Source organism: Rhincodon typus, chromosome 19, assembly GCF_021869965.1.
Source record: "Rhincodon typus isolate 14 chromosome 19, sRhiTyp1.1, whole genome shotgun sequence".
Classification (NCBI taxonomy): domain Eukaryota; kingdom Metazoa; phylum Chordata; class Chondrichthyes; order Orectolobiformes; family Rhincodontidae; genus Rhincodon; species Rhincodon typus.
This window is the reverse complement of record NC_063350.1, coordinates 9453866-9480932: the sequence shown is the minus strand read 5'-3', so window position 1 is coordinate 9480932 and position 27067 is coordinate 9453866. Positions and strand designations below refer to the sequence as shown.

Here is a 27067-nt window from a genome sequence, read left to right as displayed (position 1 = left end):
GAGGTCATGCAGAAGGACAACTTTGATAAAACTCTGCAAGGTTGTAAATGGGTCTGGATAGATTTAAGTTAGTACCAGAAACAACATGCCTTCTCTACCTGTTGCTGAAATTCTAAAATGTTTTGCTTGATTGTTACCCAATGATTCATACTTGTTCCCTTTGGTGTGAAGTTATGAATTTCAGCAGCTATTTTCAACGAGGCCCAGAGTGGAAATGATATGTTCTTTTCTTGTGGAGCAACCTAATTTCAAATGCTTTAAGTGAAGTCACCCATATCCATCTACCTCAACTACTGTGTCGTGCTAGCACTAGGCACAGACTGCCTGTTAACACCATCAGCTGAACAAGACCATCCAGTACATTAACACCCAAGAGAAACTGAGATAGGGAGACAAAACAAATTTGGAGTGAAATGGCCAAAATCCCCATAACAGAGGCGACCATGGTTATACCAACAGATCATGGTAAGTGACCGATAATTAAACTTCTACTGTATAACTTAAGTAGATTGCAAGTTCCAGTATACCAATCAATACTTATGACTTTCCATTGTTAAAAACACATTCACACAAGAGCTGGTGCCAGCCTAGTTGCTTGCTGATCTAACAATAAAGCTAAATTTCAACAGTTTACAGTCAATAAGAACTGGGCACCTGGACAAGCAACTTATTCAGTTTGACCAAGGACCCACAAACTGTGGAGCAACAAACTGTCACTCAAGCACATTTTAGTTGATTAATGGAAAAATGGAGCCTGACTTCCAATGAAATATCTACAGACACAGATGAACCTACAAACTATGAGGAGGGGGGTACTCGCCCTCTCCAGCCGATTCTGTCAGTGATATCATGGTTGTTCCAATTATCCTACATTCCAACCTATTCTCTTGCTTATTTGGAATCTATCAATCTCTACCTTAAAAATACTCAGACACTGCTTCCACTGCCTTTTGAAGGAGAGAGCTCTAAAGTCTCAATACCATCATGTCTGAAATGGGTAACTCCTTATTTTTAAACACTGGTTATAAATTTGTTTCTCTCATCCTTGAATATACTTAATCAATCTATCCTTAAAAGCCCCTGCGGTAAAGAATTCCAAAGATTCATTACCGAGAAAGAATTCCTCCTCATCCTGGTCTTAAATAGGCAACCCCTTCTTCTGAGATGAAGCACTCTGGTCCTAGATTCTCCCACAAGGGGAAAAACACTTCTCAGCATTTCATCTGGCAAGTTCTCCAAGATTCTCACTTCGTTAAGGTCACCTTTCATTCATTAACACCAATGAGCACAAGTCCAACTTACACAAACCTCTCCTCATAAGAAATCTCTCCATAACCTAGTGAATGTTCTCCAGGTAGCCTTCAATGCCAGCATATGCTTCCTCAGGTAAGGAGGTTTGTACTGTTCCTGGTACTCATGCTGTGGTCTGACCACTGCCTGGCACAGCTTTTGCAACACCTCCCTATTTTTAGCGCAATACTTATTCCTTCCTGAAAAAAAATTAAGTAAATTGGCAAAAAAATCCCTTTCACAAAACAAGTTGTCTCTGCCTGATTACCTTGAACTTTACTAATGTGTCCTGCTGTAAAAATACTTTTTGATGTTTTCCCTGACAGATGGTAAGCTGTTGGTCTGTAGTTTGTGACTTGTTGCCTCACTCCCGTTTTGAATAAAGGAGTTACGTTGAGATTCCATTATTTATAAACACAGATACATCCTATTCAAGTACCTATCTGATACATTGAAAGGAAATACAGCTGATGTTGGATTGAGGTGGACACATTTTTCAAAGGTGCTGAAATCACAATGTTGATTTTCTACACATTAGATTTCCAGTTCTTTCCTTAAAAATTCAAAAAGATAGTGTAGTAAGTTAGTTACCGAATAAATAAACCTCTGGTTGAACTGCTGCATGGCTCCCTGAAGCTGATTTCGCTGTGACTGCCACTGCTCAAAGTTCCTGACTGACTCCACTGTGGGCCGCTGCCATGTGGTTGTCCTGGTAATGTGGTCAACATAATAAATCCTGTGCCTCTCATCAACCCTCCGTTCCCAGCTATCAGGAATGAAATCGGAGGAAGAAGTGATTAATGACGGATTATTATTATTCATTCCAGCAATGTTACTAAACAGTATTTGATGGTGATCTCCATTATTTCCAAATGTGAAGTTGGTTTTAACGATAATTTTGTAATAATGGCCACTGTAATGCTTGACATAAGTATTATGTATTACAAGAAGTACAATAGAACTAGTATTTCCTGAGAGTGATACATAATAGCAATGGATTACTAGCCCTGTGGAGATAAGAGACATGCCTCAGGTACATCAGCTAGAGAAGGAGAGCTAAGATTAAGAGTTCCTATCTAGGCAACTGTGATAATTTAAGAGATAAAATTACACATGTCCACTGTCCTGGAAGAACAAGCTTCATCGGTGGCCTCAGAAGAATAAGTAGATAGACCACAAAGAGACAGTGGAATGATTTTTAATGTCGAGGCTGCTTTTGCTTTGAGTTTAAATGGCACAAAAGAGCTTATGGGTTCATGGTGAATGGCTTGGACTTTAAAAACAGACCGGAGATCGTTTCCCTGGTTATATCATTTTCTCCCACAATTCAACAATGTCATTTCCAAACACATTCTACAATATGCCACACAACTATTAGTGTATATTATGAACTGGTGTAGCACAAGGATGATGAATTTAATGATTCAGCACAGAACCACGCCACTCTACGAAGATGTATCAAAATCTATCTGATAAAGCAATGTGAGAGAGGAGTGCAGCAATTACAAAAAATTGCTAGCTACATGGATTATTAGTCCTTCAAATACTAAGAGGCATAAGGATTGCTGAAGCTGGTTCCAATAAATATACTGTCATCCAGGATTAAATATTAATATTAAATAATGATACATTTGACAGGTCCAATGGCTCAGATGTGAAGTAAAAGGTAAAGGTAAAGTCATAATAGTCCTACTGAGCCAAAGGGCTGTGAAACAGACAACCAGGAGTGATTTAACAGGAGGTTCTCAGGCAAGAACAGGTTGAGGAGAGTCCTTCAAAGCAATCTCATCCAGTGTAAAGTATTTTGCCTCTGCATCAAATAGCTGAGGATGGACCCAAATTCAATACTGGAACTTTGTTTGGTTAACAAGTTTCAGTTAGATTACTTATATGATCCTTAAGGGGCTTAACAGGTCATGGACAGATATGCTTTCACTGGTTGGGGAATCTAGAACATGGGGGCATGACCTTAAGGACCTATTATTTAGAACTGAAATGAGGAGAAATTTCAAAGGGTTGTGAATTTTGGAATTCCGTACCCAACAGGGTTATGGATTCTCTGTCATTGAGTACAGCTAATGTTGGCACAGACAAATGTCTGATCTCTTGAAATCAGGGGAAATGGGGAACAGACAGAAAAGTAGAGTTGAAGTCCAAGATCAATCATGATCCTACAGAATGTTGGATCAGCTCAATGGGCGACATGGTGTCCTCCTATTCCAATTTCTTGTGCTTGGAGGTAAAGAAATACTGTTTTAGGCCACAGATTCCCAGGATATTAAAAAGGTAGGATCAGTATACATATTCTTAAATCACTATTCAGTGATCTCCATTAGAGCAGAAGAAATTGACTTTTCTGTGACCTGTCTCACCACTCATGACCAGTGGTACTGGAGACATGCTCAAATCTTCATTGCCAAGAACGTTTTGGTGGAGACATTTTCTCTGAGTGAACTTCACCTTCCACCGAGAGTCCTGTAAGAAGCTACCTAAAGCCCAAAGAAATTACACTTGAAGCAGCTAGACCGAAGAAGACATGAGCAAACAATTTTAGTCGCCTTCTATTTCATTACCATCCTGTGAAAAAAATCGATTCATTTTGCAATTTAAATGGTAGTTACCCTACAAACAGCCATTAACTGATGAGCATCCCAAACTGAATCACAATCCACTTACCCTGGAGGCAATGGCTGTGGTCTTTCCCACGTTGTTCGTTTTTCAATGTGATCTACAAAATACAATCTGCCATGCTGATCAACCCTCTGCTCCCAGCTTTGGAAAGAAAATAGGTAAAATATACAGTATTACTAAGAGAGAAACAGCGTACGAACAAAAAAAAAATTCTCTCCCTGCCTCCCACCATGAAAGGGGAGTGCTGCTTGCATAGCCTCCTTAACTCCATTTAAGACAGTGAAGTGGTGGAGCTTTCATAGTCTTGGAAGAGGGGAGAGAAATGGAAATTGTACAAAAAAGATGTATTTCCGATGCCCTTTTCAAAATATTTCTGAAAGTAAGTCAAGGAATATGTCTGACACTAAGAACTAGCTACTAAAGTTCATTCCTGAAGCAAAATTCAATGCAATATAAATTTGCGTAAATTACTGACCTGCATCAACAACACTAGAGCAGAAAGAAATATTTTGACCAGTTGGTTCTGACCTTAAAAGGAATCATCACTGCTGGGAAGTTACATGGTGATCAATAGTTTGATATTTTCACATTGCTTATCCTTTTATTCAAGTATTCAGCAAAGTGTGAATGATAAATTTTAGTGGAAAGATTGATGAGAAAGAATATGGAGTAAATAGCACAATTATGAAAATACATTGTATGCACACCAATCTTTGAAGTTGACAGGTTCGGTTGAGATGGCTGTCAATAAAGCATATGGGATCCCTGGTTTAATTAACGGAAGCATAGACTACAAAGGCAAGGGTAGACTAAATCTTTACAAACCATTGGGAAAGTCCTAACTGGAGTACTATGTCCAAGTCTAAACAATACACTTTAGGAAAGGACGTCAAGGCCTTGGAGAGCATGTAGAAGCAATTCTCTGGGGTGATAAAAAAAGCAATGTTATAAAATTTAAAAATATGATATATTTTATATAAACCTAAGTACTTCCTTGGCAAGTCAAACATATTTAAGAATGAACTGAGGTGGAGAGTTGACAGTAAGATAAGCATAAATTGATTTTGGATGCTGCAATTTAAGTTTAAAAAAATTGACAAATTTACAAAACTCAATTAAAATCAAATCAACATAGGTTTGATAGGTCAAATGGTTCCCTTCTGTGCTGCATGATTCATGGTTGTATTCATGCACAGATCAAAGGTGGCAGAACAGATGAAGAAAGCAGTACGTGACAATAAAGCTAATGCAAAACGTTAAAGCATACAAAGTTTTCAGCTTTATTACTAAGGGCATATAGTACAAGAGCAAGTAGGTGAACTGAACTTCTATTAGACAGCGGTTAGACTTCAGCTAGAGCACTGTTCACGGATGTGGGTGCCAGATTATAGGAAAGATACAAAAGTATTGGAGAGACTGCAGAAGAGCTTACTAGAATGGCTTCAGATATGAGAAACTTCAACTAGGAGGATAGTTTGAGGAAGTTGGGACTGCTTTTCCAGCGAGGTGGTGGCTAAGAGGAGATTTGATTGAGGTTTTCAAAATTATAACAAGCTGGACAGAGTAGATGTGGTGAGGATGTCTCTACTTGTAAAAGAAACAAGAAAGAAGGGACACAGTTTTAAAGTGATGTGCAAGCAAAAGGTGGTTAGACTAGAACAATTTCACTCAGCAAACTGTTACAGCAAGGAATGCACTACCTGGAAATGTAGTAGAGGCAGGTTCAATTCAGACATTCAAGAGGGCATTGGATGCTTATTTGGATCATAATGGTATGCAGAAATATGGGGAAAAGGCAGGAGATTGACACGAGATAACAGAGCTGGTGCAGGCATAATAGGCTGAATGGCCTCCCTCCTGCACTGTGATAATTCTGTGTTTTGGTCAAAATATCCATCTCATTAGCGTCTTATAACATTTCTATCACGCCATGAGCATCGCCAACTTAGAAATGGACCAGACTTATTCATGCAATTCTGGATGAACACAAATGTTCATGAGTCCTTATCCTTTGCCGACATGATATTCAACATTATTATTTGCATGCAACTCAAATGATTTCTGCCCAGATACTGCATCAACAATATTTCAGCTAACTAGAAATTGTACACAAATAGAAACTATATTGGAGGGTCAGAAAACACAGATGAAATTTCCCTCATGGCAGCAGGGAGTGAAGGGATGAATCACTTAGGGAGTACACAAAAATAATCAGTATCGGTACCAGTCTGGGTGAGCCCAGAAGAGCGGAACTGGTGCTATTTAATATCTGTACACATTTGAATTGAATTTTGTTTGTATTAAATATATTTAATATTATTGTATTGCAAATTAGAAGATTAATAACCTGCTCAAATTGTCATTTTGGTTTGTCACATGTATATCTCAGTATATGCTGCTGCATGGAAACATTAGGAAATGTAATTCTAAACTATACAAGAATCAAAGCAAACACTATAAAATTAAACTGTCTGGAACAAAAACAAATTGCTAAAAATTCTCAGATGGTAGGGTGGAAGGGGAAACAGACATTCTATCTGCAAAAAAAGACCCTGAGCTTCCAGTTTCTTGCCACTTCATCACGTCACTGTCTCCCCTAGCCAACATCGGTGTCTCAGGCTTGCTGCAATGCTCCAGCGAAGCTCAGCACCTCATTTTCCAGTTGGGAACTCTACTGCTTTCCGTACGGAATACAATCTTAGGATTGGAGGCACCTTTTCTCATGTCTTTATCCCATACAACAGACTGTTATCACATGGTCTGCTAATACACACTACCCATTGTTAGCCACTAATGGCCCCTAAGTGCAGCCATTCATTCTCCTAAACTAACTGTTACGCACTCCATCTGTCCAACTATTCTTCTCTCTCTTTGGGCTCTATCTCCACCTACCGTTTACTCCTTACCCCAATCCCCCACCCTATCTTCTGCGTAAAAAAAACTTTTTCCTAGCTTCCATCAATTCTGAAGGGTCACTGGACCCAAAACGTTAACTCTTCGATTTCTCCCCACAGGTGCTGCCAGACCTGCCGAAACTTTTCAGCAATCTGCTTTTGTTTCTGATTTCTAGTATCCACAGTTCTTTTGGTTTTTTAAACTATTTGAAGCATAGCTATTTGAATTAAGTTTCATTGGCTATGAATCTAATCAGGGTTGCCCTGACAAGAAGCAAAGTGTTTCAAACTACAAATCTCTTAAAAGTGTATTTGAGGGATTGTCTTTTCCTTTAAACAGAATATTCAATACATCTTTAAATAAAATACAATCTTACCCAGGTGGAAGTGGACCCTTGTTCACTGTATTTAATGTTCTGTCACCAGGAGAAATGGATGCATTTAGTGGTACTGCACCATTACTGGGTGATGCATCCGGTTCACTCGTTGCTACAGCTGCAGGAACAGTGTTGATCGTAGGTGGAATTGTAGAAGAAGGGCCATTCTCTAAGGGAACTGGATATCCATTTTCACAGGCTGATGACAAAAGCAGAGTTGAGAACGAGTCACCTAGGACTATACTTAAAAGCTAGTCATTTCACCAGAAAATTGCTGCTTACTTTGTTCAGTTGGAATAGTAAGTGTATGCACGTTACTGGTGTCTGCAAAAAATAAAGGTACTGTGTAGTGAAAAGTGTAGCTTTCAACATCCTGGGGGAAAATAAGCTGGACTAGCCATATAAATACAGTGGATACAAGAGCAGGTCAGAAGCTAGGAATCCTGCGGAGACTCACCTCCTGACTCCCTAATCTAAAAAGGCACAGTTAGGAGCATGATGGAATAGTTTCCACTCCGAGATGATTGCTATTGCAACAACAGTCAACAGGTTCAACAACATCCAGGATAAAACAGCTGGCTCAACTGTTTGCGAATGCAGTGCCACTCAGCCACTCCACCACTGACACACATCTACAAGACGCACTGCACAAATTACCCAAGGTTCTTGGACAGCACCTTCCAAACTCTCAACTACAGTCTTTGTAGGACAAAGGCAGCAGATACAAGGGAACACCACCAACTGCAAGTACCTCTCCAAGTCACGCACCATGCTGATTTGGAAATGAATAGCCATTTCTTTAATGTCACTTGGTAAAAATGATGGAATTTATAAAAATCTGTGGCATTGGAAGTATATCAGCATGGACAAAGGATTCGTTAACTAACAGAAGAAACAGGATAAAGGGGGCATTTTCAGAATGGAAACCTGCAACTAGTGGAGTGTCGCAGGGATCAGTGCTGAGGCCACATTCATTTATAATATATATTAATAACTTGGATGAGGAAAATGTATATGTATTATAGCCAAGTTTGCAGTTGACGCCAGTAGGTGGGAAGGCAAATGGTGAGGATGACAGAGTCTGCAGAGGGACATGAATAGGTTTAGCGAGTGGGCAAAATTTTGGCAGATGGAATAGATTGTGGATAAATGTGAGGTTCAGTCATTAAAGGCTAAGATATCCTTATTTTTCATCAGTTAAGAAATCAAAGATTACAGTGAGAAGGTGGGAAAGTGGAGTTGAGAATCAGATCAGCCATGATCTCACTGAATGTCAGAGCAGGCATGATGGGCTGAATGGCCTACTTCTGCTCCTACACCTTACAGTTCCTTTAACAGCACTGTAGGAGCACCTTTATTGAATTGACTGCAGTAGTTCAAGAACACAGCTCACCACCACCTCCTCCTGGGTAAATAGTAATGGGCAATAATCAAAGTCCAATTCCCCTGACTGTAAATAAAAAGATACCAATTAGGATGGTCAGTTAGGCCTGCAGTGTGCCACACTCATACCTTCCAGTACATAGGAATACTAATAGAATGGGGCGTGCTCTTTGCATCTGCAACACACTGTGCCTGTTTCAACTCAACAAATTATCTTGATGGCTCCTCAGAGCAATGCCTTGATAAATTGGAGTCAATTGGCATTGTTTAAACTGAAACAGGGTTTAGCTGTTAACATCAGTTATCATCAAACTGGCACATTCTCCATGGTAACACCTTGACTAATCGAAATGCACTTGCCAACCAATCAGCACCTTCCTCTCATACGGTATAACAGCTTCTTCCCTTTTACATTTGTAATCTTGCAAATTATTCTAAATTAGTGTATGGTGAAAAGCTTCAATAAATGTACTTATTGAGGTATACTCCACTTCTGCACTACCGAACAACTATCTGAATATCAAACCAATAAACTGATGATAACCTTATCTATGCAAAAATGGGGCAAAACTAAAAGTTGGCAATGATGTCTGTCTTCTGTTTCAGAATTTGCTGTCATCCCTACATTGACTGAAAAACAAAGTCTGCAACTCAGTACAGTGCTATTAACTTTAGAAACAAATCAACTGACCAATTGGAACACCTCAAACTGAACTTTGATATTTACTTATTGGCTTGCAGACCGGCATAATATATAAGCAGTTCACCCTGACATGACTGCAGTAATACAAAACATAATCAAACATTGATAAGGGAAAAACAGTGACAGGAACTGAAATTGGGAAGATTTAAGTATTGATCAATGGAAACTAACATCATAAGCCTTGTCCAAAAGCTAGCACAAAATAAAATTAATTCAAAAATACTGGCTAAACTGTAAAAGGAACATGCACCTAAATAAAATTCACTATGCTTTGACAGGTTCAGTATCATTTTATTCCCAAGATGAATGAACTATTCAAGGAGTTTCTAGTTGTTCCTGGCTTGATGTCCAAGGTCAAAATTTTAAAAAATAAACATCTTAAAGGGTCAATAGAATGAAATCTCATATATATTATAATAGAGCAGTACACACCAAAGTTCAATGTAGTCAAAGCCAGGAAGAAAAAACGTTAGACTGTCACCGTTTGACAGCCAAGAGCCATAAAGAAAATCTAAACAAACATATTTTAAAATATACCCAAAGGCAAAGGGTCTAAAACAGCTTCCATTTGTATCACACCAGGATACAACAGGATAAGCAAACAAAAACTGACATCAAAAGGACGCTGGTGATCAAAAGCTTAGCCAAGGAGCTAGGTTTTAAAAAACATCTTTTTCTGTCCGTCTCATCTCCATTTAAAGAAGTTTAATTGATCTGAATTCAAAGTACTTTCAGTGCTTAACAGCACCCCAATCATGAAATTCACTACATGTCATAAAATATATTTTATCATACGAATGAGTTGTTGTCCACGAAGGGTCAGTTCACTTCTGGATTTACCTGCTGTGCTGACAGGTCTGGATGGAACGGCAGGTGGAGGTCGTGAAGGTCTTGGAGGTCTCACTGGCTTTGGTGGTTTTGGAGATGGTGATGGTGTACTTTTGCCATTCATGCTGCACTCATCAGCAGACCTCATTTCTGATGAACCTTCTTGAGAAACGGCATCCCCGTTTGCACTAGAAGTGATTGTACAAGTCTGATCAGAATTAATGGCATATCAGTGGAATTAAGTAGAACCCAAACGACACTTCTAAAATCAATCCATCAAGATCAATTATATGTGGTAGTTAAAGAAAAATAAAGGAAACTTGTCAAACTAGCTGTTTAGTGTCCCAGGGAAGTCCTTCAGAATGACGAGACATGGATGCCCGTTTTCTTTTCAATGTATTAGTCCTTACAGCCATTGTTGTGCTCAAAAACTCTAATTCTAATTCTGGGATCACTTACATTTTCAAAAAATGTAATGCTGATAACTCACTAATTAAAAAAGATTGATGCCTTTTCTAAGTTCCTGATACAGGTTTCACATTAGGGTGAAATAATTTGGAGGAAATACCACTTTAAAGAAAAATTAACAATACAATGAGAAACTGTTGTCAATAATCCCATTACAATTTGGTTTTGAAATCCAACATTCATGATCAATCCTCTTACTAGCTTAACTTTATCATTTTTATCACAACACAATCTAATAGAGTGAACCACAATTTAATAGAATGAAAGAATAGAAAATATAACTGGTTCAATACAACTGCTACAGACAATGCAATATATATTTGAGCAATATATATTTGAACAATATCTTAAGACTCTGTTTACAACTTGTATTCATGGCTGAACCACCCTGTTATAGCAGTGGTGGCTTCATGATTTAAAAAAAGATGGACAACACCAGTGACATGCTACCATACCTGCTGCTACCAGTTAAAAAGGAGGCATTAAAATACACAAAATATATGGACACATACACCAAGCATGCTATTTTCATGCTTTGACTTTTTAAATTTAAATAAATACAGAGCAGTTAGGAAACATTTTAAAACAGCTATAGGAAAGGGGATTTTTTTCCCCCTTTAAATTATGAAATCCACACATGAAACTAAAGACCACAGTGCAGGCCATTATTGTTAAAAACAATGAAGACAGCACAGCAAGGCAAGATGTAGGTGACTGCTAGTTTAGGTCTCAAGTCTTTTGGATGTTGAACGGGCAAAATATACGGAATGGGAACAGATACCCAGGCAGAGGAAGGAAGACAAAGTCATGGTTTTTGGCCACCCAAGCTCATCTTCCACTCTTACTTTACAGTGTTGTGAAAATGAAAGCTTTTACAGATTTTTGGAGACTCGAATAGTTTAAGGTGAGTTTTGTACCATGGCAAACTGGGCTCAATTCTAACATGAATTTGGTTATTTATCATTCTAAAACTGGGTTTAACTGCACAAGAGTGGCAGGTCTTACTGCTTCATTGGGATAGATTTCACATCTAAGAAACAATGAGCCTCATTAATGAATGATTCATGTACAGAAATCTGCAATTTAACTTTTGTGCCCTTACTACATACATTACAGCACTTATCATGGCCTGAATGCAATGATTTCCATTTTTGCAAAACAGGATGTATAATTTTGAAGACAGTAAATGAAGAATTCAGAAAGCTTGCTTGTACCTTGATGGGTTTAGTATGTACGCCTCAGTGCCACACCTGGAACTCTTATTTGGGGAGTTACCTGAAAGAAATCAAAGTGTACACTTAAGTTATGAAAATGCAATTGTGCAGTGATGTATTAGAGGAATAGACATTGGTTCATCTCCATTGTCCACGCCAATAAACTCCAACACAAGTTACCTATCCAACACTACAAAACTACTCCTTATAAGCCTCACAAGTTGTTTTAAGAAGGGATTCAAGATTGACTTCCTAATTGTCAGTTTATGCACATTTTGAGACCAGGAATAGGGGGAGACCCACAGAGAAATTAACTTCAAAAGAAGCACACTGTACATAAAGTATTTAATCAACTTGGGACACAGTGATGAGCAGGACAATTGTGGCACATCTGATTACCGCCCTATCTAGAGCATAGCGCTTATTATCCCTTTTTTTTGGGCAGATATTTGTTCACTTCTGCACATCTTGCTCCCCTTAGTAATCCATTCCACGTTCATTACTCTTAAATCGAATATGCCGTTTTATTCTGTCATATTCTTACTTTTGCTGAAATAAATGTAGGCAGAAGCACTAAAACAGGTATCCACAACATGGTTCAAAGCCCTTTACCTTCAAACTGAACTGAAGAGTTGAGTATTTTAAAGGTGGGCATATTCTGGGCATTATTTCCTCTAAGATGCACACAATGAGCATTCAAGTTTTTTTTTTTAAAAAAGCACAAAAATAAAGCTCCCAATACCAAGATGATTTAGGTGGAACACAGCTAGATAGAAAATTTAGAGGGTTTGAGTTATTGATTTTACACATTATTTCAGATTTTTTTGAATTCATTCATTCATGTGGATATTACTGGAAAGGATCAGCATTTATTGGCAGTTTAGTTGCACTTGAGAAGGAGATGGTGAGTCACTTTCTTGAGCACAACCGATTGGCTAGCAAGGTCTTTTTTGAGGGCAGTTAAAAATCAACCAGATAACTGTGCATATGAATACACATACAGGCCAGACCAGGTAGCTCTGAGGGATGTCAGAACGAGCTGGGTTTTCATTTTAAAAAAATGCTAGTCATATTGCTACCATGACTTGGGCCAGTATTTTATTCCAGATATAGTTTAACTACTGAGGTTAAAGTGTCTGGCTCCCAAGGGTGGGACATGAACTTTCTGCTTCAAATCATTAATCTTGATCTTTGGATTACTAGTTCAGCAACAGAACCTTAAATTTTGCTGAGAAAAGAAACAAGCTCTTGAAGGTTTTGTGTTACATATTTCAGGACAAACATAAGAATGCCAAATTTCAAAAGATCGCAACAGAATATACTATGGGGAAATGGGAGCTGATCAGTTGCAATAATCAAAATACTTGGGGGTGGTGGATGAATCCAGCCCCAAAAGTACCAAAAAAAGTCACCCCAGTAAACAGTATGGGTGGAAATTCTGAGGAGCTGCACCATCAATCACAGTGCAGTTCTTTCCTGTGCCTGCTAAAATTGATCATCAATAAACAGGAGAGAAGCAATAGGCAGTGAGGAAAGTGAGAGAAAGCAGTGAGAGAATAGGCAAATATCACCTTTAGTCAAAGCTAGGTTCAGGAATCATCTTTCGCCAAAGTAAAGATTGAGGAGTCACCTTTAGCCAAGGCCAGGATCAGGAACCTTGTCGATCTGGGAGTTCCAACGGCAGGGTCTAAGCATATACTTGGGCTGGTTGTGTGGGACATGCAAAAAGGGGTGCTGTGGAGAGAATAGGGGGCTGCAAGAGAGTTGTGGGAGAGTAAGGGCAAAGGAGACAGCTGCGGGGTGAGAAAAGTGGATTTGCGATGGAGAGAGAACAATTTTAAACCTGTCAATAAAGAAACACTCAGCTAAATGGGATTAAAAAGAACTTTAAACTCAGATTATTGAATTGCTTGTAAATGAATGTGGAATCTCTGGATTAAGATTGCATTGGCTCTGGAGCTACCATACTTGGAAGAAAGTGTATTGGATCCTATAGTAGTGAATACTTTAAATCTGAGATTGAAATGTGAGATGCAGCAAGACGGGTTCTAACTGCCTATTTAAAATGCTTCAGCTTTGTGCATGTGGTTGAAATACAGCATGTTTGACCTCATCAGATATGTAAAGAGTTATGGCTCTTGAATGTAAAAAGTGTCAGTTATTTTGGAAAAAAAACTTTAATTGCTAACTTAGGCCTACTGTCTTGTACCAATTTAAATACTGTGGTAGATAGGAAATTAATACATTCCTGTGCATTGTGGCTTTACGTTTGATTTAAGAGTTATTTAATAATTGAGTATTTTGACAAATTCTTCTAATTGTGTTCCTATACAAGTCTAAATACCTCATATTTCAAATCAAAATACAGAATAAATTGTTTCTAAGTGACTGCTGTCATATAAAAAAAATGGAGCTAATGTAAACAAAAAAATAGCCCGGGAATCAAAATGTATCCCTTGAGAAGCTACCAAGAAAAGCTCGAGGGGGAAAAGAAATTGAGGTCTGATTGGTTGAAATTATAGACTTCTCACACTTCATGTTATTTCGAACATGGCACTAGGCTTGAATATGTTCTCTACAAGCAAAATAGAATAAGTATCAGCATAAGAATGTACATTGCTTTAAGCAAGCAAGTATGAATCACATTATTACTAACAGCCAGAGTTACATGTTTGATTTGATTAGCTAATTGCTGAAAAATATAGCCTCTGTATCTTCCATTGATCAACTACAAAATTGATTTCCACTGTTGCTCAATTGAGAGATAGATGGGAGATCATTTTGGACTGATGGCATGATGCTTCAGCAATATTTTTTTCCAGATGTATTCAAAGTCTGATTTACCATAACCACTTTGTCACTGTTTCCCCTTTTACCTGAATAGTTGTCAAAGGCATGCACATTTCATGGATGTTTCAAATTTTAGCATTTGAAACCTAGGCCTATACCGCATTCACTTTCCAAATAAAGGAATGCATCATTCCCTAGAATGCATGCACATACTTTGAGCTTTGACAGCTGTTCATGATACCAAACATTTCATATTTAGATTATTTTTTCAATCAAGATGTCACTGATCCAATAACATACTAAATATATATTAGCAACATTTACAAAAATTGTAATTGCACTAACAAGTGAGTTGACCCCGGAGACAAATACTTCTTCCAATGGAGGATGCGGATCTTAACTTAAAACTGATGTTTTCACACAGGTCTTTAAGCTCTCTTTATCATTCCACCATAGCATAGGCTAAACACTCAAATTCTGGGCATCGACTTACTGCTTGTGTTTATACATCATCTAATCAAAGCTCTCAAGGTTCTCACATACAATGGTACAAACAAGGTCGTTTCAAAGCTAACTTTTGACTCAAAATCAGTTAATCCACTGGAACATATTGCCCACAACACATTATGTTCGTGAAATAGGATTTCAATTTTCTTACATACTTCTTGCAGCTGCAGGGTTGCCATTAATTAAGACTTCCGGATCTACAGTTAACCCATCCAAGGACACAATAAGCTCGCCTGCCCCATCCACAATGTCTCGTTCATTTGTGAGTGGCAACTTTATAACCACACCATCAACTGAAAGAAAGATTTAAATGCAAAATTAGTCAGGGATACCACACTTGCAATGATTCATTACTTCTTTTCTGCACAAGAGAGAATGCATCAATGCATGTTACATAGGTAAAACTAAAATGCATCAGAAATGTTTTGTTCAATTAACTGTTTAGCTGGAAAGTTATCAGCGGAAGAACATTGTTCACTGGAGACTCACTGCTGATTAAGAAAAAGTAACATACAAAATAAATGAGCAAAAAAACAACAGAATAATGTAAATTCAAGCCTGTAATTAGATAGAATGTCAGATTGCTGCTATAAAATGTTGTTAAACTTTATCTGTCCCTACATCAGAAAGTAGGAACTACAGGTGGAGTAGTGTGTTTGGACATTCAAGTCTGCTCCACCATTCAACAAGATCACGCCTTATTTTCTACCTCCATTCCAACTTCCTGCGCTATTCTATGAACTCTTGTCTTGAAAATGCTTAATGACTGATCATCCAACTGGGGACAGAATTCTAAAAACTCACAAACTGAGTGAGTTTGAAGAAAGTCCTCATCGGAGTCCTACACAGCCCCTTATTCTGAGCCATGTTTTGTAGATTCCACAGCCACAGAAACATTGACAGTTTGCCCATCCACCTCTTGTAACCTTATTATGCGCTCATCTATTTGCAATTTTAGAAGAGGAAGAAAAGGCTAGAAGCCTCACCCCATTGTATAAAGAACATATATGAGAATTTGGGCTTTGGTAGAACCCTCAATACCCTTGCTTGGCTAGTTAGTACCAGCAAATAAGTTAGTGCTCATTTGCAGCCAGTTTATTCTAGATCTACAGATGAAAGCCCCAACAGGGGAAGTAAACAGTGGTATGTAGGTCTTAGGTGGGCCACAGAATATACATTAAAAAGAGTTAAAAATTCTATCAAAGTTAAAAATTTCTTCTATAAAGAGAGCACTCAGAACATCAGATACTCCTTTAAGCACTTCTTTGCCACTCGTGTGAATTTTATGCAATACATTACACAAATCTGGACTGACAACACTTGTCAATATAAAAGACCAAAACTAAATAAACCACAAAATTTATATATTGCCAATGTTAAAAAAAAAGCATTCATTGCAATTTAAGGCTGTGCTGAGACTAACGACAAAAGGTAAAATCATGATACAAAAAGAAAATTAATTTATTCAGTATTTTTAACTTGGTAAAACATGCCAGCATTTTTGACAGGAATATTATCAAACAAAATCCGACACAAAATCGCAGAAGGAGTAGATAATTAAAAGTTTGGTCAAATAGGTAATTTTTTGAGAAGGGTCACAAAGGAAGAGAGCGTTTAAGAGAAACAAACAGGCTGAGGGAGGACATTCCGGAACTTAAGGTTCAGACTGCTTGGGACGTAGTTACCAAAGACAGATAGAGATGCTTCAATTGCTGCCAGCATCTCAGGACAATAATCTTTCCTCCCAATTTTAATGTACAATTTGTGTGCTTATGTGATTGCCAGACAAAGACAGGTTTGATTTGGTTGCAATACTCCATATGGAGTTACATAGCTTGCTGAAATATTCTAATCTAGAAAGACTCAAGAGTTTGACAATGTTCAGTGGCACAAGGCTTAGCAAACTTTGTTTTAACCGGCACTGTACAATCCAGCACTCTAGATAAACTGGTAAGTAACGAGAAGTGGATCAACCAGAATATTTGATCAACCAGCATATTCCTGGTCTCATAGGTGCTGGTTAATAAAAGGTTTGCTGTTTGGCAAGGCTGTCAGCAAATATGGCATAGTGACAAATAAGTATACAAATTCAAGGGAGAAGGAAAAATAAAAGAAAAACTAATTTACAGCATTTGAAGGTGAAAAGAATGGGATCATATAATCAGTCCTACCTATATTTATTCTCTACCTGATCCCATTTTAGAATGTGATTACTTGGTTCCTGAGGTGTGTGGTAATCCACTAAGTGTTAAATGACAAAGTGATATGAGTAGGTAAAAAGAAACTGTGCATCAAAATATATTTCAAAACACATTTAAAAATAACTGAACTTGAAGAATAAACATTTAAAGGAAGGTTACAAAACTACCTGCATGAAATATGTCTATTAAAAACATCAGGAATGATGCAGAGTAGGTAAAATGCAACAAGGAACTGAGAATGAGTCTGTCCATTCCCATTTACATTGAATTGGAATGAGAGAATGATATATTCCTTTCTTGTTATTTATAATGGTACTTCTCTATTTTAAAAAGGCGGCCCAATTTCCATTATTATTAGCTTCTGAGTCTCTGAAAACCGTCTTGTTCACATTGTGGAATTGCTCCAAGAGCATAACACAAATCATGTAGAGGTACCTGGGGTGGACAAAGTCAGAAGTCACACGACACCAGGGTTATAGTCCAACAGGTTTATTTGAAATCACAAGCTTTCAGAGCGCTGCTCCTCTGTCAGGTGCAGCTGACAAAGGGGCTGCACTCTGAAAGTTTGTCAGATTTCAAATAAATCTGCTGGACTATAACCTGGTGTGGTGTGACTTCTGACTTAATAACAGAAATAAGACACTTGTGCAATCCTATCCTCATGCATATAGTTGTGCTCCTTCCACAGGATCCCAGATACTGCAGCTCAGCTCATCCTTCAGCCAGCAAATGGTTAACTAACCTGTATCATTTACGTTACTCCGAGGAACATGGAAGTGGCCTAATTAATGCATCAGGGCTGAAAAACACAACAAACTCACATTTCATGTTATTCGACTTTAATGTCTCACAGACATCCAGAGTGGCACAACCAAGGAGAACATCCGATTTTAGTGTTTGATGACTCCAAACTTTGAACGTGATCATGCTGAATGGTGTTACAATCCTATGTAAATAAAACAAAAGGTAATTAATAAAACAAGATATTTGGAGTCAAAAAAAAAAATCATATAGGACAGTACAGCACAGGAACAGACCTACCATTATGCTATTATAAACTAATCCTATGTTTGTCTTTCATCACTTCTTTTGGATACCTCAACTGAATGAGACTCATTTGCAGTTCCTTCCCAGTAATGGTGTTCATAGATTGAAGGGGAAAGCCACATACTGCATCTTTGCTCAAGGTTCTGGAAAATGTCACATTCTGTCATTAGACCTTCTGTAATTGGTAAACAGGTCAAGAACTAAGCAAAGCTAGATCTTCTCCCCACTTTAAGGTACTCACACATTTTCAATGTTTTTAATCTGGCCAACTATACACAGAACTCTAAAATGACAAAGAGTGATCAATTAGTCTCAGTGCCACACAATAAGGAGGATCTAAGGGTAATGCAACAAAGATAGTCATGAAAGAACAAACTCTACAGAAGGTGGAAAAAAATTGGAGGAGAAAATAAATTAATTGACGATTTATATTTTAAAAATCCTTCCTTGCACCCTTCAGCAGTCTATGGTGTGTGTCACTGACTAGAAGTCCTTGATTTCAAACCTATGTTGAGTTGATCTCCATTTGTGATATTAGAAACACAGGTTCAGGGTCAAAGCCTAAAAAGGGAAACTTTTCCACAACAAAAAAGCTGCTACTCATCATTCTGTGTACAGTTCTGTGGTCACAGTTATGGCACTAGAAGCATCCAAATGATAGTGAGTTAAAATCCCACCATGACAAGTTATAAAAGTTAATCATTAACCCTAGCAATTTGTAGACTAGCACTAGAAATAAACCTGCAAAACTGCTGCATTGTATTAGAAATTAAAATGATTCACCAATGTTCTCCTGGAAAGAAAACTCACTCTGACCACGCCACTTAATCTGCAAGATCAGGCTCATATAGGATTTAAACCTAGGAAAACACTAGTTTATTAAGTCACCCTAAACAGGAATCATATCCCCAGATCAATGGGCCCATTTGGCTTTGTGGATGTACCTACATCAAATGGATTGTGGCAGTTCAAGAAAGCAGCACACAACCTTCTGATGGGCGACAAGGGATGGACAATATATGTTAGTCCAGCCGGCAACACCCACACTCCATGATTGAATTAAACAAAGTCTGCCTTTACCTTGTTTGACTTATACGCAACTGCAGTCTAACACAAGGTGGTTCACTCTATGACCTTTGAAGTCAGTTTATTTCTGGGTAATTAAACATTAGCAATAAAATGTGCAATATTTGTTTCTCAAGGATATTAATAATTTTAGTATTCTTGTTAAAATGTTACATTAATAATTGAGGAAAACGATCGGTGTTCACATTCAAATAACTTCAAAAATACTTGCCAGTACTGAGAAATGTCCCAACAAATCTCTCTTTATAAGTGAGGAAAAACATGGGAGAATATTGGAAATAGATAGGCTATAGCTAAGTTACATCTAGAGGTGCCATGAGATGGGGGATATTTCAGACAAACAAAAATCATGGTATCTCAGTTTTTGATCATCTTATTGATGAGGTCAGTATCTTTTTTTCTGTTCAATGAGAACAAAATACCGTGATTAAACACGACCACATTTTTATTTTTGTTTTGCAGTTCTTGTCACAGGCACTAGTTGCATTGAACAGATTTAATTCAGTTACGTTTGCTGTGATAGCACAAGTAAATACTCGACATCTCAACATACACTGTGACATGCTGCTTCCATTTGGGGTTGTGTGTATTGGTAAGCTTCTCAGTTTTCTTTGACTGGCCATCAACTGCCACTTCCACATAGGGACTGGGTCCAAACCAGTTCTTCTTATTTTCCTTCAGCTTTGCGCAAATGACTAAAAACAAATATAGAAAGAAAAACTTACAGGCAACAATTCTTTAAAAAGAATTGCAATCATTGAACTGAAATGCAACATTTTCGCATTTTTAAACATTACTAGCCAATTGCGAACTATCACCCCATGATCCCACGTGAATTCATCCAAAAGATTGATAATTGCAATAGATTCATATACCAATTAAACAAAGGGCTCCAGCCAGCATATGTCACGACAGCCGGCACCAGCAAAATAACATCCCAAGAAAACAACCACATTAGACAACAAGTACAAGGAAATGATTACAGGGTAGTAATTTTAGGATGCAAGAGGTTTCAAGTAACTACAGTGCTTTACATCCAATGTGATGTTTCAACTGCATACAAGAATACTGCACTATAGCACGGTTAGGTATGTTTTCTATTTCCTAAATATCCAATCTTCGTAAAAGTTTTAGTGTCCACTGTGCAGAATGAACAGAAGGAAGTTTGGAATTCCCTGCCTCTGATGTCCCAATCCAGGTACAAAGCTACGTATGGGATAAGAACAACGATAAAATTGTCATTACCAGTAGATTATTCTCATCCATCAGGAGGGAGGTACTCCTAAGCCTAATTATGTAAGTCTATGTATTTTAAAAATACTATGACTTGCTTGAATACATCATGGCAGTGAGGACAATAGCAACACCTTAAGAAATAAGTGAGTGCCATTTTGCACTTTGCTGGAGTTCATGAATTGACTGGAGAGGAGCCTGCTTTATACCAATAATTAAAAGGAACAGTAAATCAGAACCAGGACATTTACAGGTTCTGTAGGTTGGTTGCAGGATGATCACTAACAGAGATTATTGCACTCTGTATCTGTCAAGATTGTTTTAAAAGTCTCAAACTGGCTTCTGCAATACAAGATAGTATAGCATAGTTAGTAACAGTAATATTGTTAGCTCCTGTATAAACATAACATTTTATCTGTTTACAACTAGTGTTTAGGGGATAGTAATTGGCACTGCGGAGAAAAGTAATAATGTGTTGGAAGATGAATTAATAGACACAAAGCCTGGAATAAGCATTCAAACCTATGCCTCCCCACAGATTGAGATCTCAATGTTGATACACATCTGTGGGAAAAGAAAGTGGCAGTCAGAAACTTCAAATCAAGCAAAGGTGGACACACACTTGTATAATCAATTTTAAAAAGTGCACTTCAAAACACACCTTTTATTCCAAGTTGTGATTTTGTTGTATGGCTGCTTGCTGAGCCAGAATTTGTGCCATTTGCAGCCATGATTCAGGCTACACGAGAAACCTAAAAAATAAAGTCGGCTAGGTTAATAGAAATTCCAAAAAATGAAGTATGCGATTACTATATTAGCCTCTAACAAGTTTGTTCAGTATGATTAGCGTTAGTGCGTACAGAGTGCACTCTACATACACATATACCTAGGACATTAAAATAAACAAACAAATGATTTATTGTCACATATCTAGGGAGACAGAGTGAAAACTATTCTGTTGTCACAATCTGGTGCCACTTTGAGGTACAAACGAAAGTACTTAAATAGAGTTTATTGTCATCGGCCAGGGTCCCAAATATGGCTCCAGGGCTTCTGCAAGGTCCCTGATCAGGGCCTACTTCAGACAGGGGGCCCCTGCTCCTGTAAAAAGACTAAACATCAACATAAAGCTCCATGAAGTGCTGAAGTAAAGATTCAATATCCATGGAGTTGCCATTCTCAAATGTGGAGTGCCAAAGGAAATCTGCCTGGGTGTCATGTCTATGGCATTTTTGCTTACCTTATGGATTAGGTCAGAGTAGAATGATTCAGACTGAAAGTAAGGTGAAACAAAAACAGATATTGCTGAAATCAGCAGGTCTGGCAGCATGTGGACAGAAAGCAAAATTAACGTTTCAGGTCTTTGAAAAGGGTACGATGTTCTGTAGAACGGACCCGAAACATTAATTCTGCTTCCGCTCCACAGATGTTGCCAGACCTGCTGAGTTTTTCCAGCAATTTCCGATCGCCAGATGCCACAATTCTTTGGTTTTTTGAAAGTAAAGTGACTTGGCGATCTTAACAATTGATCTATACCCCCAGAATGAACACAAAGGAAATTATCTCCATAAATTGCAACCTTTTCCTGGGGTGGTGCTGGTAGTGGTGTTGGGGAACGGACAGGATTGGGATGGGAGCAATTTAAAATTCCTTATATTAGCGGAGAAAGATCAGGCAATTCCCACTATTCAGCATCCATGGTCACAAATCAGCCAACTAATATACCTTATAGTTCACATGGAGCAACTTAGATCAAGAGTCGTCTTCCATGCTTGTACTGAATTTTCTTCTAGTTTCCAGCCCAATTCAGCATGTAGATTAATACTGCCCATTTGCATCCTACAATGCACAAGTCAACCCACACTTCAGTTCACAAACAATATTGCAGAAGAGAGATAACAAGGTGTGGAGCTGGATGAACACAGCAGGCCAAGGAGCATCAGAGGAGCAGGAAGGCTGACGTTTCAGGCCTAGACCTTTCTTCTGAAATTTCTGAAGTTCTGTGCTCATCCAGCTCTACACCTTGTTATCTCAGATTCTCCAGCATCTGCAGTTCCTACTATCTCAAACAATATTTCAGAAGTTCCATTCAATACCCTTAAAAAAAACAACAAAATTTCATCAGCCTGCCAAAGATCTAAACCAGATTATTCATACAAATTGCAACAGTTTAACTGGCTACTGCTGAACCTCAACTGGAAACAAAAGCACAAACTCCAATCTCCTGTTTTTCTCATGACCAGTTAATCACTTCCTCAAGCTTCCTGCAGTTAGTGCAGAATGCAGTGTCAAAGAACCGAGGTCATTAGCACCAGTACACAAACCGAAACTTGACTGATAAGTGAGTGCATGAATATTCTCAAACTAGATTGTGTTAACAAGAAAACTAATTTAGTAAAGAACTTATTAGGAAATAACAAGAACAGCTATGTTATTGTGGTTTTAAAGCAGGAATAGCTCTAATCAAAGCTGTATAAATCTTACTTATTCAGTTATCCAAGTGTGTTATTACTATTGAAGCAATTAAATTGTATTTTTCTGTGTGGCTGGTCATTTAGTGTTATGAAGGAATGGATGTTAGGGGTTATTCTAAGCCATGCCAACTGCTTCACTGTTCTATTATGAATTTTAATTTTGCAGATTTCAATTTATTTAAAACATTAACTCAGCTTTGTGCGCTTGGGTTGAACACTGGCAATTTTTAACCATAATAGATGGGCACTGTTTGGGCTACTTACCTTCTCAATTCTCAACTTCCACCACCTAGAAGGACAAGGGCAACAGATCCATGGGAGTATTGGCACCTGCACGCTCCCCTCAAAACTGGACAATATCTTGGCTTGCATCTGTAATCATTGTTCCCACACTACCATTGGGTCAAAATTCTGGAACTTCCTTCCTAACTGCTCTGTGGATGTACATACACCCTAAAGACTGCTTTCTCAAGGCCAATCAGTAGTGGACAATAATTGCTGGCTGAGCCAGTAGCAACCATAACACATGAATGAGAAAAAGCAAAAAAGAGACAGCTTGATGCAGACAGACACAACCTTTTATCAAGTTACATGAAAACCTTACCACCATCTAGGCTCCCCACCAATTCAAACATCAACTGTGGATACTGGAGATCTGAAACAAAATGCTGGAGAAACTCAGTACATCTGGCAGTATCTGTGGAGAGAAGAACGGAGATAATCTTTTGAGTCCAATGACCCTTCGTTAGAACACTTTTACTCTCCTGCTGAGAGTCTCCAGCACTTTGTTTTATTTCAGATCAACTGATATATATGGCCTTTTCTTGATTGCTACTAGGTTGACCTTTCTGCCTACTGGCCCTGTGGTAGTACCATCACCACAGAGACAGCAGAGATTCAAGATCAGAAGTCATAAGACACCAGGTTATAGTCCAACAGGTTTATTTGAAATCTGGTCACCTGACAAAGGAGCAGCACTCTGAAAGCCTGTGACTTCAAATGAACCTGTTGTCACCCGACTTCGGACTATATCCACCCAGTCCAACACCAGCACCTCCACATCAGAGGTTCAAGAGGACAGAATGCACTTATCAAATGTAACCAGGGACAGACAATGCTAGTCTTGACACTCTTGCCCACCAATGTTAAATCTGTTTAGGAAAATCAATATACAGAAAGATTTTGTGCCATAACTTAATGTATTTCTGCCATATAATGGATTTACAAACTAAAAAGGGAACTTTAAAATATGGTACACTTCAAAAATAGCATTCAGAAATATTGATTTGAATAGTTTCGTCATACATACCAATCTACCAAGTGATACCCAGTTACTCAGTCTTTCCTGTACATTTCTTTCTTAGGACAGACCTTCAGTGTCGCTGATATTGGTTTCTTAACTCACCCTATAAAAATTAAACAATGTACAGGTTCAGTTTACTAGAACAGCCTACTCAGCACTACTCATAGAAAAAAAAGTTTGTGCAACTAAGCTATACTCAACTGAAATGTATCAACAAGGAAAGAATAGCTGATCAGTGTTTAATTGGGGCTGAGGGATCTTTCTACTGATCCCTCAGGAACACGACATACTAAGTAGTATTGTTTACTGGGTCAACATTCGCAATGAAACCATTATCAAGAGAATAAATGCATTTAAACCAGTACTGTATGTTTTAATGCTGCACCAATTCTCCGTGTGGCAGTATTAATTCATTAAACAGCTCTTGAAGAGGAGCCAAATCGGATTTGAAACATTAACTCTTTCTCCACAGATGCTGCCAAATTGGCTGAGTTTCTCTAGCATTTTCTGGCTTTACTTCAGATTTCTACCATCTTTAGCATTTTGCTTTTACATATCATAGTCACTTCCTTACCATATGCTTTACTGAAGTCCTTATGACAACATTTACTCAAGTAAGAATGTCATTTATGATTCATACATACATTTATGATGTAGTCTGTTATCACGTTAACCGCAAGAAAGCTTTCCCAAATAACTAGCACCAAAAGTGACTTCATGTCTTGCAGACTTCAAAGCATCCAGTTTCTCTCACCATTGGTAATGTAGATCAGACGTTGCCAAGCAGCAAAGCCAAATAACCATTTACAGCAGACAAGCTCATTTACTACATGACTGCAGAATGAATATACAATTGCAGAATAGAACAGCATCAAAGAACACTACAACACAAGAGGCTGGGGATTTTGGTCAATGAAATCTGTTTTGTTTTGAACAGCAATCTAGTTAGTCCGATTTCCCCACTCTTTCTACGTCTACCTGCAAATTTTTGAAGTAATAACCAAATTTCATTTGAAGGCTATCATTGAATATCCCATCAGATAGCACTTTCCAAATCCTGTACACCGATGTTCAGTTTAGGGTCTGCCAGAATCACTTGGTCTAGACTTGCTCATTACAATCTTGTTCCAAGCATGGACAAAAAAGCTGAATTTGGGAGGTGATTTGATTTGAGAGTGACTGCTCTTGACATCGAGGCAGCATCTGACTGAGCATGGCATCAAGCAACCCAAATAAAATTTAGGCTAATGGGAATCAGCTTTACAAGTGATATTCATATCCCATAAATGAATACATTAATTACAGCTCCTAATCTATTTCACAATTTCACTTATACTGAAAAAGAGCAGCAAACTGTGTAACAGCCAGTTTAATAGCCTGATTTATTTTTTAAAAATTCAATTTCTATTTTCTTCTCTCTTCAACCGCCACCAGCCAGCATGTGAGATTGTTGCAGGTACTTTCTAGTAACTCGCCTTAGTTACTTTTGATAACGGCAAGGCATACATGGTATCTGTTTTTCACCGATGGACACCATTTGCTATTTTGTTTTCTTTTGCCAACTCCAATCTAACCACCTTCCAATCTGCCCCCTCAAAATAGTTAAACAGCAGGTTCATGAGTGTGCCCACAAGTATTAACAGTTGGAGGACTCGAGGGCTGTCACTTACACGCAAGCAGAACCACAGCTACAATCTAACACGAGTGTGATGGATAGCCTAGACTACAGTCACGCTTCCTAAAGTGAACAGACAGCATACCGCTTGTGATTTTGGACAGTCAGTCAATTTACAATGGTACTTCCACACTTGAAATCAATACAGTTTGAAGCCTTTACTATATAACTAGCACTCTGACATTTTACTCCTGCCCCAGAATTAAAGTGTACTTTTGAAGCTGAACAGCAGAAGACAGCTCAGTATAGAGAGTTTGGATTCAAAATGGGGTTTTGCATCACGTTTGAAAGCAATCTGTACTTTAACAACTGACAAGATTGTTGTTTACATAACAGTGGTTTCCCTTCAGTAAATACTGAAGTGAGTGTATTATGTTACATTTACGCAAGGCTGTCTCTCTCCAAAGCATTGATCCATCTGCTATGGCATAAATTTGGTTCATCTTATGATCTATAGGATTGCAAATTATAACTTTTAGCAGTTTGGTTCTAAAATAAAACTCAGCAGTTTACAAAGAATGTTAGCTGGCTAGGATTAATTGCTGTAAACCACACACCTCTGAACTTCGATGTCCATTATAAATAAAAATGGCATAATAAAATAAGTTGCCAGAATATGAGAGCATTGTCATTACATGATTTTATTTGGCACAATCATTGCAGTTTCCACTGGTGAAGCAGACTGGTGCTTTTTTTTGAAATTCAGAAACTTAGGAGAGGCTTTACTAACAACCCAGAAAAATCTCAGCTAATTTCACAAAGTCTCACAGAGGAGAGACAGCAGAGAGCTACAAAAGAAAACATCCAAATATGGATTCCTAAGGCCAATCAAAACTCAGCAACCTGCCACAAAGGTTTGTGTGAATAACAAATTAGGACAGACTCCAATATGATACTGTCTAGTCAGATCTTTTAATGTCTTCTCAAAAGTACGTAATAGATTATTGGACAAAGTATGAGGAA

General features: G+C 38.1%; 1 protein-coding gene across 1 annotated transcript in view; it reads right to left on the bottom strand.

Moving 5' to 3' along the window:
- LOC109914922 (E3 ubiquitin-protein ligase Itchy homolog) overlaps positions 1 to 24532 on the bottom strand; it is an 80602-nt gene extending 56070 nt beyond the window's left edge. The window contains exons 1-11 of the mRNA XM_048608528.1: positions 24436 to 24532; positions 23731 to 23823; positions 21314 to 21404; positions 19973 to 20114; positions 18108 to 18232; positions 15241 to 15378; positions 11789 to 11849; positions 10119 to 10294; positions 7193 to 7391; positions 3967 to 4062; positions 1882 to 2056 (exon numbers count right to left, since the gene is read on the bottom strand). Of these exons, the coding sequence (XP_048464485.1) occupies positions 1882 to 2056; positions 3967 to 4062; positions 7193 to 7391; positions 10119 to 10294; positions 11789 to 11849; positions 15241 to 15378; positions 18108 to 18232; positions 19973 to 20114; positions 21314 to 21383 (1182 nt within the window). The 5' untranslated portion in view covers positions 21384 to 21404; positions 23731 to 23823; positions 24436 to 24532. The remainder of the gene's footprint in view (positions 1 to 1881; positions 2057 to 3966; positions 4063 to 7192; positions 7392 to 10118; positions 10295 to 11788; positions 11850 to 15240; positions 15379 to 18107; positions 18233 to 19972; positions 20115 to 21313; positions 21405 to 23730; positions 23824 to 24435) is intronic.
- Positions 24533 to 27067: the final 2535 nt, after the last annotated feature.